Here is a 15,471-nt window from a genome sequence, read left to right as displayed (position 1 = left end):
TAAGCATTAACATTATCACAGAAAGATCATTGGTAATTATAATTATTATCAGGTAATGGGGAACCATGGATAGGATGTATATGGACATACTGAAGTGTTCTGTACTGTACTGTAATAGCCTTATATAATTGTTGAAGACCATGATTCAGTGCTTAAGGTATTGTATAGTGTACACGAGTAATTAGTTAATCCTACTGTAGGTTAATAAATATGCATGTATTACTGGTACAGTATATAACTTTGATTATATTTGTAATTTCAGGTGCAGTTTTTAAATAGTATGTTCTGCAAGCTTCATCCAGGTTTATCGGTAATGGGTCTTCACGGGTCCATGCATCAGTTAAGGCGTATGGCAATTTATGATGAGTTCTGCCGGAAGAAATGTGCCGTACTCTTCGCAACTGACGTCGCTGCCAGAGGTCTAGGTGAGAACCATAGATTGTTAGATATCACTACTTGTCCATCTTCTGTCTTGTTGGATATATCTGATAGTGAATTGATTTAATATTAATAAGTTAGTAGTGATGTTAATAGGGACATTTTGTAGCAGGACAGGGCCATAACAGAAGTAAGAATGAATTAACAATTAAAGGAAGAGTTTCCATGGTTTACCAACACCTCCAACTCTCTTACACTTTCCTTATTACCTTAATTACTTTATTTATTCCATTTCCTTTATTTGATTATAAAAATTAACACAATAAGTATTACATAATATATAATTTAGTTTACCCATTTGGCTGCTGGAGATTTCCCTAAGCTGAAAAAAAGCATCTGGTGGTAACCAGAATAAAATGAAGTGTGAAAATGGCAGTGAAAGGGTTAAATATGTAATTCAGAACTGAGAGGTATTTCAGATTAATGGTGGTGATAATAATAGTAATTATCAAAACCTCATGTACATTTTTATTGCAAAATTTCAATAGTTCATGCACAATTATATATCCTTCATTCCACTTGTTCCTTCACTCAACCATCCTGCCTTTCTTCAACCTCACCAGTATGTTTGCAATGCTGACCCATTAACATTATACAGTATAATCCATCCTTGATTTATTAGTCACTGCAGTTTCATATCATTCTTTTATCTTGCCATTCTATTTTCGATCTTTTCTACAGACAGTACATTCACTTCTTAGAAAATAATTTTTTTACTACATTCTCTCTGCTAACAGAGAAGTTTTAATTCAGGCAGTGAAAAGACAACTGGGAGAATCTGGGGTCAGTAATGAATGTAATTTTGCATTAAACAAGGATATACAATAATGAGATTTTACCTTTACAGATATTCCAGCTGTTGATTGGGTAGTTCAAGCAGACTGCCCAGAGGACGTGACAGCATATATTCATCGTGTTGGAAGAACTGCTCGCTTTTTCAGGAATGGGGAGGCTATCCTTCTCCTTACACCTTCAGAGGAGCAGGCAATGTTAACTTGTCTGGGTACCAAAAATATTCTTGTTGATAAAATAGAGTAAGTGTACTGTTCCCTGTCAAGTAGTACATCTGTTGTATCCTCAAAACAGATACTGATGTTTCTATTGTAACAAAAAAGCTGCATCTATATGTATACTTACACTCAAGGAACATAAATTTAGGAGTCCACATCTTGTTTTAATTTGAACATTATGGTCTTAAAGGGACATCATAGTACTGTACTATAGAATTGCATGGTATTTTAGTGCTTTATTTTCTGTCAGGTTAGAAGAATGTAATTGATATTGCGTATTGTATTTAAGTCACTTTTCATTGTAACACACAAGTACAATGTTCAAAATATCGTAAGCTTGTGTCTAATTTTTGTTTTGTTTTATATATCGACACAAGGTAAAATTTTCTTGTATTGACTAAATAATTCCATTTGTTTCCAACACTAATTACTTGCCACCTGTAATTTTTCAGTGGTGATATATTGTGTTTTTAGTATACAGAACTAGTTGTTAAACATGTTAATTCTCAATGCAAAGAGAAAATGTGTTTTGGCTTAATTTTTATTTTATTTATTGTTTAATTTTTCCAAAATCTCACTCCCTATACAGTATATGTACTCCCAACACACTGATTAAGGATCTGGGATAAAAAAATAATAATTTTGATAATTTGTCGTAATGACCCTTGGAGTAATTCCACATGTTGGACTGATTTTGCTACAGCATTAAGTTCTCTAGCATGCCTGTAGTGTACTTGGATTTGTGGCTGTGAGCAGTGATGGGAGATCACACTTGAGTTGTTACCCATCTCCAAAAATCACTTGGTCTAATTTTCTTTATGCAAAAATCTCCTACACACTGTGCCTACCAAAGAAAACTGTGTGAAAGCAAAGTAGAGCAACCTGACATACTGTAGTTGGGTTGGGAGTTGGAAGTCTGAACGTTGTTCTGTTTGGGGAAGATTAAGTGAGCCTTATAAAGATAAATGCCTGTTGTGTACAAGAAACTAGATGGAAAGGAGGATCAACAAAATTGACTGGTACAAAATGTGCTAGATGGGGAGTAATTTATTGATGGATATATTTTTGAGATATTTTTCTTACTGTATAGGATTACAGAGGTTCCTGTATTTTGATTTACTGTACTAGTAGAAGATTTTCATAATGTAACATGATTTCAATTAATGACAAGTTTTTCCTCCTCCACACAGTGTTGACCCTGCAAAAATGCAGAGCATCAATATCAAGATTGAAATAATCCTGAGTAAATATTCAAACCTGAAGGAGGAGGCAGTGAGGGCATTTAAGGCTTATTTGAAACACTTGGCTCTAATGAAGAACAAGAAGGTGTTTGATGTCACCGCTGTTGATCTTGATGCATTTGCTCGGTAAGTGTAGACTTCTTTCTTAATTAATTTGTTGAATAGATCAATTCTACCTGTCCCACTGTTTTTCCTCTCACATTGGAATGTAGGAGGCATATGGTGTTACCAGTTTGTCCATACCTACTTTATTTCCCTTCATTTTGTAACCTGGTGTAGTCTCAATACCTTTTGAATAATGCACTGCTGCGGCCATCAGGTTTACCCTCAGGGAAACCCAACAAAGGTGATAAAAGATTAACCTACCCCACCCCACCACCCCACACCCCAGAAAAATAAGTGTGTATGTGTGGTGGGAGGTATGAGAAGCTGTGGCTGTAACAGATGGCTAGGAGACTATGAGTTATGATCAACCACCACTGCACATGGCACTCCTTATTTGACCAGATCACAAAGCAAGTTCATAATACAAAGATATCCTTTGCAACGTCCAGTAAGACCAGACACGTTTGACTGCCAACTATATTTATCATAAAAAAATCAAAGTGCCTAGCCTCAAATAAAGGCACTGGGAGGTTTGGGACCATTTATCCGGCATCCCAGTACTGTATCTCGAACGCTCCAATCCCCACCATCTTTGGGAATAATTTTCTGAGAGGTATATTTTCTGGAAAATTTCAAGAAATTTTTCCTGGTACCCGGAAAATTTCGGGTATGGATTTTTTCCGGCTTTGAGAGATGAAATAATACAGTATGTTACATCATTCTTGAAAATTCTGAGAAAATTCCAGGGATGGGGGATTTCTTTCCGGGTTCGACAGATGATGTAAAGCGCAATTTCTGGAACTTCAAAGAAAATTTTCCTGATGTCCGGAAAATTCCGGGGATGAGGTTTTTTTTCTGACTTAGAGAGTCGTTTCCTTACACTGTTGTAAGTTGTAGGATGTTACTAATATCACTTTCCAATATATCTCATCTGCATATTTGGATCATATCACCCCCCCGTGCAAATTAATTTTTCATAGTCCATCTTCATACAGAAGGTTCCTAGTGTTTAAAATTAGCCCTGTAATGGTATCATCCTTCTGTGAATCATTTTAAGAGAAAGTATAGAATTTTGTACATTTATATTCATTAATGGTATCAGTGCATGTAGATGTTTTTGCTTCATTTCAACAGGTCTTTGGGATTGGCTGTCACTCCCAGGATAAGATTTTTGGAAAAGAAACTCAAGCAGAAGTTTGGTCAGAAAAGTACTACAGCAGATACACTTAAACCAGAACTGGAATCAGACGTATCGTTCAAACCTAAGCTCACCACACTAGACTTTGGAGCAGGTAGGGCTAATATTTTTATTATGTGTTTTATAATTGTACTTTGAGTTACATACGATACTTATACATTTTATGTTAGGCCGCAATTGATGTCATTAGTTTGTGAACCATTAGATTTTCTTTTCTTTGGTGCTTAATAAATGATGCTCATGGGATTACATAAAGCTCACTAGTGCACAAAACTTAGAGAAAGGCTGTGCCCCTAAACTCCCTTTTTATGCAAATTTAATCTGTAATTGTTGTACTGTATTGAACATAGAGTACAGTATAAATGCCATTGTTTTTTTAATAAAGATTTTCACCCTTTATGGTACCACTGTCCCAGGACCTCCTGACCCCTGACTTATCTGCCTCCCTGAGTCTTTATGCTGAAAAATATCCCTTTACGGGCTTCTTTCTCCTGCAAAATTGATGTTATGCAATACCTATAGCTTGTTGAAAGCCAAATAATCAGCATATAAGTCAAACTCACATCAAAAGATGGAAACAGTAATATGTGTTTAGGTAATACTGTACTGTTCAATTTTAAAGACCATTGGCGTCTTCTTCAGTTGGGATTTACGGATTTGAAGTTTACACTCACGTTGCCCTGAATCTTTTCAAGTAAAAACTCATCATGTTTCATGAGGTAGATGGATTTCTTTAAAAGTTTGAATGGCTAAAGGAAAGTACCTTCAGTCTAAGAGGGCCTCTTTATTTTATCTGGCAGTTTTGCTACCTGCAAGCTTTCTCTGTATCTTAATGGAGCAGTTACAGTTTCTTATTTGGTGCATTACATTATCAACAGATGACTCTGATGATGATGATGAGGAATTCCTCAGTAGCTCCAAAACACAAGACAGTGTTATTGTTGAAGATAGTTTGGAGGAGCCAGACCTCAATGCTACTCAGGATGGACCAAAATTAAATCCCAAGAAGAAGCCTGTGACCAAGGTAGCGGTAATCAAGAAACTTCTGAAAAAGAATTTGCAACTTAATCAAAGAGTGGTATTTGATGATGAAGGTGAAATGGTATTGGACCCTGCCAAGGAACAGGTAAAGTTAATTTCTGTTGTGTACCTCAAGAATGCTTTTTAACTCCATCACACAGATGCTATATTTTTTTTTACTGATGTATACTGTACGTATTATGTTTTAATTTTTACAATTTTAAAGTTTCACTACGTAGATTAGATCATTTTTGCAAGGAATAAAATTTTGGTTTCTTGAGTTCATACACTGAGAAACATGATACTAATTAGATTTCTTGCTCCTAGGGAATGGAAACTCCTTGTTGATCAGTAGATCAAAGGTCAGGGTTTTTTTTTTGTGCAATAGGTTTATTTACCTCATGCATCTTGTTAGAATTGTCTGGCAGATCTCCCATTGGACTCTTCGAAGGGCCTACTGTATATTGGGGATGAAGGGTCAGTGGCGAGTATCACGTGACTTAACAAACCCAAGTCTTTGCATCTCTGTAGGCTTATTCTGTCATTTACTCTAATCTTGATGAACCTGAACCCTTTTTTGGGGCTTAGGTGTCAAAACATTAATCTTTACGTTCTCCTTCAAGAACAGTCCTTTTCTTAGCTTCTGGCAAGATCTAAATATACTGTATGTGTAAGATGGCAGACATAATATAAAAAAATAGGTGAATATGATATTATATTATTGATGTACGTATTTAGTTTTGTTCTTGTTTCCCAAATCCAACCCATTTACACTTTTATGGACTTAAGCTAAAGCAAGGAGCTTGATCCTTCCCACAAATGCTTCATTTATTGATATTGTAAACTTAGTTATGGTCCAGTGCACCCAGCCAATACAATATTCTTCAGCCATGTGTGTGGCTGGTGTAGGGGTCTGTGGGTGATGTTGGAGTGTGTGTGTGTGTTGGGGTCTGTGGGTGGTGTAGGAGTCTGTGGGTGATGTAGGGGTCTGTGGGTGATGTAGGGGTCTGTGGGTGATGTATGGGTCTGTGGGTGATGTTGGAGTGTGTGTGTGTTGGGGTCTGTGGGTGGTGTAGGAGTCTGTGGGTGATGTAGGGGTCTGTGGGTGATGTAAATAATAATAATTGACGGTTTATTGAAAAAGTTCTGCAGCCCGAAGGCTGAAAATATACATTGGACATAAATGACTTATTACATACATTGGTGGTTTAACAAAAGCCTTCATTAGAGAAAGGTGAAGGAACATACAGTGAATATACAGATTATTGTAGGTGTTGAACAGCAAAAACATAGTGTAGTAACTCCCTCCCAGATGGTGTTAGGAGGGACCTCACGTGGTGTAGTAGTTCCCTCACAGATGGTGTTATGAGGGGCCTCACGTGGTGTAGTAATTCCCTCACAGATGGTGTTATGAGAGGCCTCACGTGGTGTAGTAATCCCCTCACAGATGGTGTTATGAGGGGCCTCACGCGGTAGGTCACAGATGGTGTATGAGGGCCTCACGTGCACTCCTCACAGATGGTGTTATGAGGGCCCCCACGTGGTGTAGTAATTCTAAGTATGAGGGCCTCACGTGGTGTACCTCACAGATGGTGTTATGAGGCCTCATGTGTGTAGTAATTTCACAGATGGTGTGTTATGAGGGGCTCACGTGGTGTAGTACTCTCACAGATGGTGTTATGTAGGGCCTGTGGGGTGTGTAGTCTGGGGTGGTGTTGTGGCTCAGGTGGTGTAGGGTCTGTGGGTGATGTAGGGTCTGTGGGTGTAGGGGTTCAGGGTGGTGTGTAGGGGTCTGTGGGGTGGTGGTAAGGGGTCTGTGGGGTGGTGTAGGGCCTGTGGGTGGCATAGGGGTCTGTGGGTGGTGTATGGGTCTGTGGGTGATGTAGGGGTCTGTGGGTGGTGTAGGGCCTGTGGGGTGGTGTAGGGGGTCTGTGGGTGATGTAGGGCCTGTGGGTGATGTAGGGGCCTGTGGGTGTTTTAGGGGTCTGTGGGTGGTGCTGGGGGTCTGTGGTGGTGTAGGGGCCTGTGGGTGGTGTAGGGCCTGTGGTTGGTGTAGGGGCCTGTGGGGTGAGGTGTCTGTGGGGTGGTGTAGGTGTCTGTGGGGTGGTGTAGAGGTCCAGGGTGGTGTAGGGGTCTGTGGGTGTAGAGGTCTGTGGGTGATATAGCGGGTCTGTGGGGTGGTGGTAGGGGGTCTGTGGGGTGTTGTAGGGCCTGTGGGTGATGTAGAGACTAGGTGATATATGGGGTCTGTGGGTGGTGTAGGGGTCTGTGGGTGGTGTAGGGTCTGTGGGTGGTGTAAGGGTCTGTGTGGTGGTGTAGAGGTCTGTGGGTGTTGTAGGGGTCTGTGGGTGCTAGGGGTCTGTGGGTGGTGTAGAGGTCTGTGGGGTGGTGTAGAGGTCTGTGGGTGGTGTAGTCTGTGGTTGTGTAGGGCCTGTGGGTGGTGTAGGGTCTGGGTGGTGTAGGGTCTGTGGGTGTTGTAGAGGTCTGTGGGTGGTGTAGGGTCTGTGGGTGGTGTAGAGGTCTGTGGGTGGTGTAGGGGTCTGTGGGTGGTGTAGGGGTCTGTGGGTGGTGTAGGGGTCTGTGGGTGGTGTAGGGTGTCAGGACCCTTCTGGATACTGGCACAAATGCGCATCCTGAAAGAAGAACTGCCCTTGTGGCAAAAGAGCTGGCTAAGTATAACATCGACATAAGAGCCATCAGTGAGTCCCGGCTCCCAGATGAGGGCCAACTCACAGAACAGGGGTCTTGCTACAACTTCTTCTGGAATGGTAAGCCTCCTGTGGAGAGAAACCGAATTTATGGAGTTGGCTTTGCCATCTGCCAACACATCCTACACAGGCTAACTGAAATGCCTATTGGGATCAACGAGCGCCTCATGGTGCTTCGAGTCCCACTGAATCCCTCGTGTCATGCCTTCTTCATCAGTGCATACGCCCCAACACTGGATGCAGAGGATGACTTCAAGGAGGCCTTTTACGCTGACCTCGACAGAGTGCTAACCTCTATCCCCAGAGAAGACAAGGGTGTGCTCCTTGGCGACTTCATTGCCAGAGTTGGCAGGGAACCATAGGGAGAAATGAACTAGGCAAGTGTAATCCCAACGGCCTACTCCTCCTCAGCAAGTGTGTTGCACACAATCTCACTATCACCAATACCTTGTTTAGGCAGGCCGGCAAGTTCAAGGGTTCGTGGCAACACCCACAATCCAAACACTGGCATCTCATTGAGTACATCACTCAGAGAAAGAATCGCCGAGATGTCCTCATCACCCATGCCATGCGTGGCTCAGACCACTGTGACACTCATCATCGACTCTTCAGATCCAAGCTCACTTCATGTTGCCTCAAAACGGTGAAGGCACCAAGCCTCCAGAAGAGGTTTTAATACTAAGCGTCTGGAGGATACAACAGTAGCACATGCTTTCAGAGAGCAGCTCGAACATGGGCTTATAAATAACCCAACAGCAAACAACGTGAATCCCAGTGCCAAATGGGATACTCTTAATACTGTTATGACTAAAACCTGCAGAGAGACCCTCAGCCAGATCAAAAGAATACACCAGGACTGGTTTGATGAAAATGACCCAGCAATCAAAGTACTCATCGATGATACGCGTGCTCCTTTTACTGACCGGCAGAACAACCCTCAGTCTCGGACCAAGGCTGATACGTTCTGCAAGAAGAAAGCGGCAGCCCAGTTGGAACTTGGCAATCTAAAGAACGACTGGGGAAAATTGCTCTGATATTTGCAGTTTCATTAATTTTAATGACTTTTAAGAAGGCAGTAACTGGGGTATTCCTGTACAGTATTGTACATAGCAGAGTGGACAGTGTATGCCTAATGTAGGCTTGTGTACAATCCCTTCTTATTGGAGGGAGGACAGAGTGACAATTAGCAACCCTTGCTACAGGAGATTGTGCAGGACTAAGGCAGGCCATCCTGTATCATAATATCACCATTTGGCCTGCCTGCATCACAAGCTCAAGACAGCAGCATAATGTATACAGTAGTATATTTTGTTAATTTACAATATATGTAGTTGCTAAAACAACTATCTGTGCCTACTTTGCAGGAAACAATATGAGACCATGGACGATAAATTTTGGTAGATGAGGGCTGTCACTAGTCACACGTAAAATTTCAGAGCATATCGACCCCAGCTACACAGATAGCTACCGTACATGAACTGTGGTGTTTGCATTAATAAATACAGTTCTGTGTCTGTCCGTGCGAGATGCGAAATATAAAGACTCTCGGAAAATTTTCCCTTGCACCCGGAAAAAATTCCAGGGACGTGTGATTTTTTTCAGGGGATGAGATAATTCATCTCCATGCCCGGAAATCTCTTAATCCTGGAACTGCTCTGCACCGATTATTCCAGCTAACGTGTGTATCACTGTATATTACAGGTGTTCCTCTACTTAAGAACGTTCAACTTACAAATTTTCAGAGATACAAACATCATCACTGAGGGGGTTACCTGCCAGAACAGGTGTTTAATGTGGATGAGACTGGATTGTTTTGAAGAAAATTCCAGATAGAACAAACATTACCTAAGAGGAGAAGAGTGAGCCAGGTTTTAAGGCTGTATTAAAGGGTATAGCTGTACTAAATATCCATAATCTTTTCATTTTTTACAATATGTTTGGTATCTACAAGAGTAAAGTTGGACTTAGAAACAAGCCTGAGGAACGTAACTCGTTCGTAAGTAGAGGAGCCCCTGTACTACTGTATGATGCAAATGTTCACTAGAGGAGATTTTGTCAAGGCTCCATGGTGTGAACTTGACAAACAGCTTCCTGCCGGTGGTTAAGGAAGCAGAAAATTACTTCATATACGCTGCATTTAAAAAAGAAATAACCTGATTTATTACAAAAATTTTAATGTTGTATGTTGCAGGTGTCACAGGCTGCTAGAAGGCTTGGTGAACAAGAAACCAGTGGTATCAACATTGCCAGACTTCAGGAGATCATGAAGGAGGAAGATCATTATGATAAAAAGCTACACGCAGAGAAACTCAAAGAAAAGAATAGGTAAATATATCTCTTGAGGTTTATTACATGCAGGAATGGACAATTCCATTTCCCAGGTCATGGTGAGTAGAAACTGCACCAGGTGAGTTAAAACTAAGTTTCCAGCCACCCAGGTAAACATCATTAGTTAATATACTATCCACACCTTAGATAAATGAATTTCAGATGCCCACTCCATCAGTCGCTTTCTCTCAAAAGGAAGAATGTCTGGGCAACAAAGGGAATCATAGTGAAGAATCTTTAGAGGGGACATTCCCCCCAAAGGCTCAGCCCACCGGATCATCAAGAGGATCCTTGGGGCTAATAGGATGTTGGCTTCTGTCAAAGCTCCCTCCTCAAGAGTCACTGACTGATTCACAGTCGGAGGACTTTACAAAGGTTCCTGCCAAAATGCCAGCAACAGCAGGAGCCAGTCAACCACAGGACCTTGATCTTGTGGGTCTAAAGATTTTTTTTAAGTCTGGGTGGGTGACCCTGGATACCAACAGCCCCCACCCCCCTAAATCTGGGCACACCAAACCTGCGGCATCATCATTGTCCACTGGGCTGCTAAAGACATCAGGGAATGAGCTGTTGTGAAAGCAGCTGCTTCTTGTCCTCTGGCACATCAATCCCCTCTACCTGCCTCTGATATGAAGCTGCCATCCACTTGAGTTGGCAATGCAGGTGGAATGCTCCACGACAGGCCCGTCCTTTAGGGGGGGCGACCGCCCGGGGCCCCGCGGGGCCCAGCGCTTGACCCAGTGACCTCGGACACATTACCTGTTGACTGGTTAATCTGACCTGACGGCTTACGCCACCATCGCAACCGTGACCTTACCATCCATAGCGACAGCCCCATGGGGGTTGGTGGGGGTGGGTTCCTCTGACCGCATAATCAGGGGCCCCGGAGTGGCTGAGTTGCCCCGGGCCCCGCACCCTCCTAGGGACGGCCCTGCTCCACGACATCCACCCTTGCTTTGGGCGGCTGGGGATATCAGGGATTGTTGCAACGCTGGGAGACTGCTTTGGCCCGCCTTCGCATTGGCCACACATGGCTGACTCATGGTTTTTTAATGGAGTGGGCATCCCTTCCCCCATTGTGATTACTGCCTGGTTCCTATTGACTGTTCGACACCTCCTGGTAGAGTGCCCCAGTCTCAGAGATCATCATCATAAGCACCTTTCCCAGTGCCAGGAGAGAGACGGGTCTTATCGTCTCTGGTGCTGGGAGAGAGTGAGTAATGTGGGAGGGGACGTCCTCTCCTTCGTGGAGGAAGCCAGCCTTCTACACAAGCTTTGAGATTTGTCTATTAATGTTTAAGTGTTTTTACAAAAGTTTTGTGCTATCTATTATGTTTTTTATCTTGCATTAATTGGTTTTAGTCTTCTAAACTTTTAATTTGGCAACATATGATCTAAGCTGTTGCGTTGCCAGGAATGTAATTACCACAATCAATCTATTAATCATCCTCAACCATTATCTCCCATGTTTGTTTATTAAATTATTAATACACCCTTCAGAGACATGAGAAAGGTGTAAATATAGTAGATAAATCATATAGTATGCACTTACATGTACAGTACAGTGAAATTGAAGGCAATATGTCATAAAATTTTCAAATATTGATGATTTATGTTGTATGTTGGTGGTTTTAGTGATGATCTTAGGAAAATTTTGCATGAAGAGTATGATCTATATGTATTAATATTTACAGAATAAAAAAGAAAAAAGAGAAGGCAAAAAGATCTGGTAATAAGGAAGATGAAGAGGAGGGGGAGGAAGAAGAAAAAGATGATGACCAAGATGATGACAGTGATGTTGATGATGTCACTCAAAATATCATTGATGAATTACCAGACCCAGATAAGTATTACAGCAATGATTTAGAAGATGGAGAAGAGATTAACAAGTATGACTCGCACAGTAGTGATGGGGAGAGTAGCAGTGAAGTGAGCGAGTCTGAAGAAGAGGAAATGCCCAAGATTAGGTGAGTATCATATAATTCTTTGACTGCTTGTTCAGTCAGTAACATTAACTTAGTTTCAAAACTTATCATCCACACTCTATCAGTCTTACTGGTAAGGTCTTTGAGGTTCTGATTACTCAAATATACAAGTTGTACTTTGCCTGATCCATCAGAGAACCTTAAAAAAATATGGGTTAGCTGCTTCGGTAACTTAGACCAAAGGCTCACACACTTAGATCACATATTGCTGCTGTTTTACAAGGTTGATCTCTTGCTCTCTGCTGTTTTTGCATACAATTACTGTTCTACACAATCAGCAAAGAATATTTAGTCAAAGCATTGTTAAGATGTAAAATGTTATTAGTTACATATGCTGTACTGTACAGTACATTTAGCAGTGGACAATGTATGCCTACTGGAGTGTAGAGATGTATGTACTATGTATAGTATACAGTGCATGTAAAATCCCTCCTTCATGGAGGGAAAGGAGGGTGACAGTTATTAACACCTGCTACAGTAGATGGTACAGGCCATCCTGTCATCTTATCACCATTTGGCTTACCTGCTTCACAAGCTCAAGGCGACAGTATCTGCTGGCGAGTACAGTCCAGTATATACTGTACACTACAGTAATATATAATATTTTGTTCATTTACAATATACAGTACCTGTGTTATATGCATACAGTGGTGTTTGTGTAATTAAATACAGCTATGTCTGTCCTTGTGAGATGTGTAGTTTACTCTCAGAAAACTTTCTGGGGATGTGAGATAGTGTCTGTCCTTGTGAGATGTGTAGTTTACTCTCAGAAAACTTTCCGGGGATGTGAGATAGTGTCTGTCCTTGTGAGATGTGTAGTTTAGTCTCAGAAAACTTTCCGGGGATGTGAGATAGTGTCTGTCCTTGTGAGATGTGTAGTTTACTCTCAGAAAACTTTCCGGGGATGTGAGATAGTGTCTGTCCTTGTGAGATGTGTAGTTTAGTCTCCAGGAAAACTTACCCCAGTACCCGAAAATCATTCATTCCCAGAATAACTTTGCACTAATTATTACGGTTAATAGAGATATCAATGTACTACTGTAGTACAAACTTTAAGAAAAATACCGGTTGAAATACCGATTTTGTTTAACTGCTTCATGTACTGTATATATATATGTATATACACACAGTGGGATATGCTATAACGAACGGATCCTACTACGAATATTCCTATAACGAACGGTTTTACTTATAAAATTGAGAATGCTATAACGAACGAAACTCCTACAGTGAACATTATTTAATTTTTTTTTTCTAATTTATTGTATTTGTATTACAAGTATTAATGACATTCTTTATTTCAGGGGTTTAGATGCATATTTATGCACTTTTTTTACAATTTTTAAAATTTTATATTACATTTTTCAGTGTTAAGTGGTTGTATTTGGGGGCCTGGAACGGATTAATCCTATAACGAACGAATGCTATAACGAACAAGGTTCTAGAACCAATTAGATTCGTTATAGCATACCCCACTGTGTGTGTGTGTGTGTATATATATATATATATATATATATATATATATATATATATATATATATATATATATATATATATATATATATATATATATATATATATATATATATATATATATATATATATGTTTATTTATTTATTTATTTATTTATTTATTTATATATATATATATATATATATATATATATATATATATATATATATATATATATATATATATATATATATATATATATATATATATATATATATATATATATATATATATATATAATTTTCTTTGCTTTGCTGATTTTTCATGCTGCACTTTTTAATGTATTTGGTGTCATAGTTTTTGCTTGTGAGAGGATTTGAATACAGTATTGCTGTAAGTGTCTGTGTTTTTTTCATGACATAGCATCTGGCAAATTCTGGTGGAGTCAGTTGTCATTCTCCTGTTGTTTAGAACAGTTGTTTGGAAAACACTGCCAGCTGTGGAAGAATTCATGTCTTCTAGGCACCTGAGTACCCTTATAATTACATTTATAATTCGATAATTAAGACAATTCTTTGTGGTAGTTTAAGTGTATTGTTTAAAGTGGGGTTGTCTAGAAATTATGTGACAGAAAGTTGTAGTGAAACAGTCCAAGAATAGTTTATGTTGCTGTCATTAAATGGTCCTTCAAACTGGATTGTCTGTCAGGTTTAGTTACTTCTTTGTTCTCATTGGTGAAACTCGGTAAATTGCCCACCAGTCTAGTCTACACGACATTGCCACATGTGAAATTGTTCCTTATTTCGTTCATTTGTCGTCTTCCTATGTTGTCCAATGTTCATATTTAACTTTATTCAAAATTGCTATCCAGATATATTTGGGACCCCAGACTGTTAAGCCCAAATATTCTGAACAGTTCGAATACCTGTATAATTCCACATTTTTGGCCAGTTATGTAAAGTATTTGCATCCCCAGAACTAACTTTTGTTGTTAGAACTAACCTACCCTAACCAGCCATTGAATTGGGGATGGGAGTAAGTACATATCATTGGGATAGAATCTCCTTTACTACCAAAAGGGCTTAATCCCACTTGGTTGTAAAAATGAGAATAAATATTTGATACAAGTACTGTACAGTATTTGGATGGACAGTCAAAATATAACTCAGTGAGTCTTGTTAGACTTAAAACTGCCTGTCATGTCCTTATGGGTCTTCATGTGTTAATTTTATGGGAAAGAAATATTACGTAATATTTGACTTGAAGTTTTTTATCAGCAAATTAATGATAGGTTCCAGGAAGGTTATGGGGGAATAATATGGGTTTTATTAATCACGTTTAAATTTGTGTTAGTAGTCAAATAGCAGTTACTGTACTGTATATTATATCTAATTGTTTCAAATATTTTTATGTTTAAGTTTAGTAAGGTGTAACCTTAGTTGATTGCAAAGATCGGATTGTGGCATATTAACATGTCATGTTTACTCATTAAGTAATTGCCATTTGGCAAGACAAACTTTTCAATGTCTATTATTTTCAGTGGAAAGAGACGTGCTCGGGACAGAGCACGTGAGGCCAAACGTGCAAGGCTAGAGCAAGCCAATACTCTTGAAGCTCTGCCGATGAATGAGCAGGAAGAACTAGCATTGTTCCTCCTGCGTGGTAAAACATAATATGGTAAGCTCCTTTTAATATACAGTATATTTCTTGTACAAAACTTCTAATAAAATCACAGATCAACGACATGTCTTGAACTTTCATTAAATTCTGAATTAATTATATATATATATATATATATATATATATATATATATATATATATATATATTTTGTTGAGCATCAGCTGATGGGCTAGTCTGCCAATTCAGTAATCTGTTCTATGTTTACATTCGTTTCCAGTGAAGTAAATATCAAGAATATTGTGCTCTAATTTTTGTGCATTTTTTATAATATAATTATTGGTCATTCTAAAATTTAGCCATCCA

The 15,471-nt window shown here is 39.6% G+C and overlaps 1 protein-coding gene across 3 annotated transcripts in view; it reads left to right on the top strand.

Annotated features, from left to right (window-relative positions):
- LOC121865889 (probable ATP-dependent RNA helicase DDX10) overlaps positions 1–15,471 on the top strand; it is a 28,383-nt gene that overhangs the window by 7,809 nt on the left and 5,103 nt on the right. For 2 of the 3 annotated variants that reach the window (XM_042365438.1, XM_042365440.1), the window contains exons 9-16: positions 263–425; positions 1,286–1,472; positions 2,639–2,815; positions 3,929–4,086; positions 4,871–5,118; positions 9,912–10,045; positions 11,743–12,015; positions 15,027–15,231. In XM_042365438.1, the coding sequence (XP_042221372.1) occupies positions 263–425; positions 1,286–1,472; positions 2,639–2,815; positions 3,929–4,086; positions 4,871–5,118; positions 9,912–10,045; positions 11,743–12,015; positions 15,027–15,159 (1,473 nt within the window). In that variant the 3' untranslated portion in view covers positions 15,160–15,231. Of the gene's footprint in view, positions 1–262; positions 426–1,285; positions 1,473–2,638; positions 2,816–3,928; positions 4,087–4,870; positions 5,119–9,911; positions 10,046–11,742; positions 12,016–15,026; positions 15,232–15,471 lie in introns of those variants that run through there. The other variant, XM_042365439.1, reaches the window with a different exon arrangement.

The sequence above is a fragment of the Homarus americanus genome, unplaced genomic scaffold (genome assembly GCF_018991925.1).
Source record: "Homarus americanus isolate GMGI-L3 unplaced genomic scaffold, GMGI_Hamer_2.0 scaffold50745, whole genome shotgun sequence".
In the NCBI taxonomy this organism is placed as follows: domain Eukaryota; kingdom Metazoa; phylum Arthropoda; class Malacostraca; order Decapoda; family Nephropidae; genus Homarus; species Homarus americanus.
This window is presented reverse-complemented; position numbering and strand designations above follow the sequence as displayed.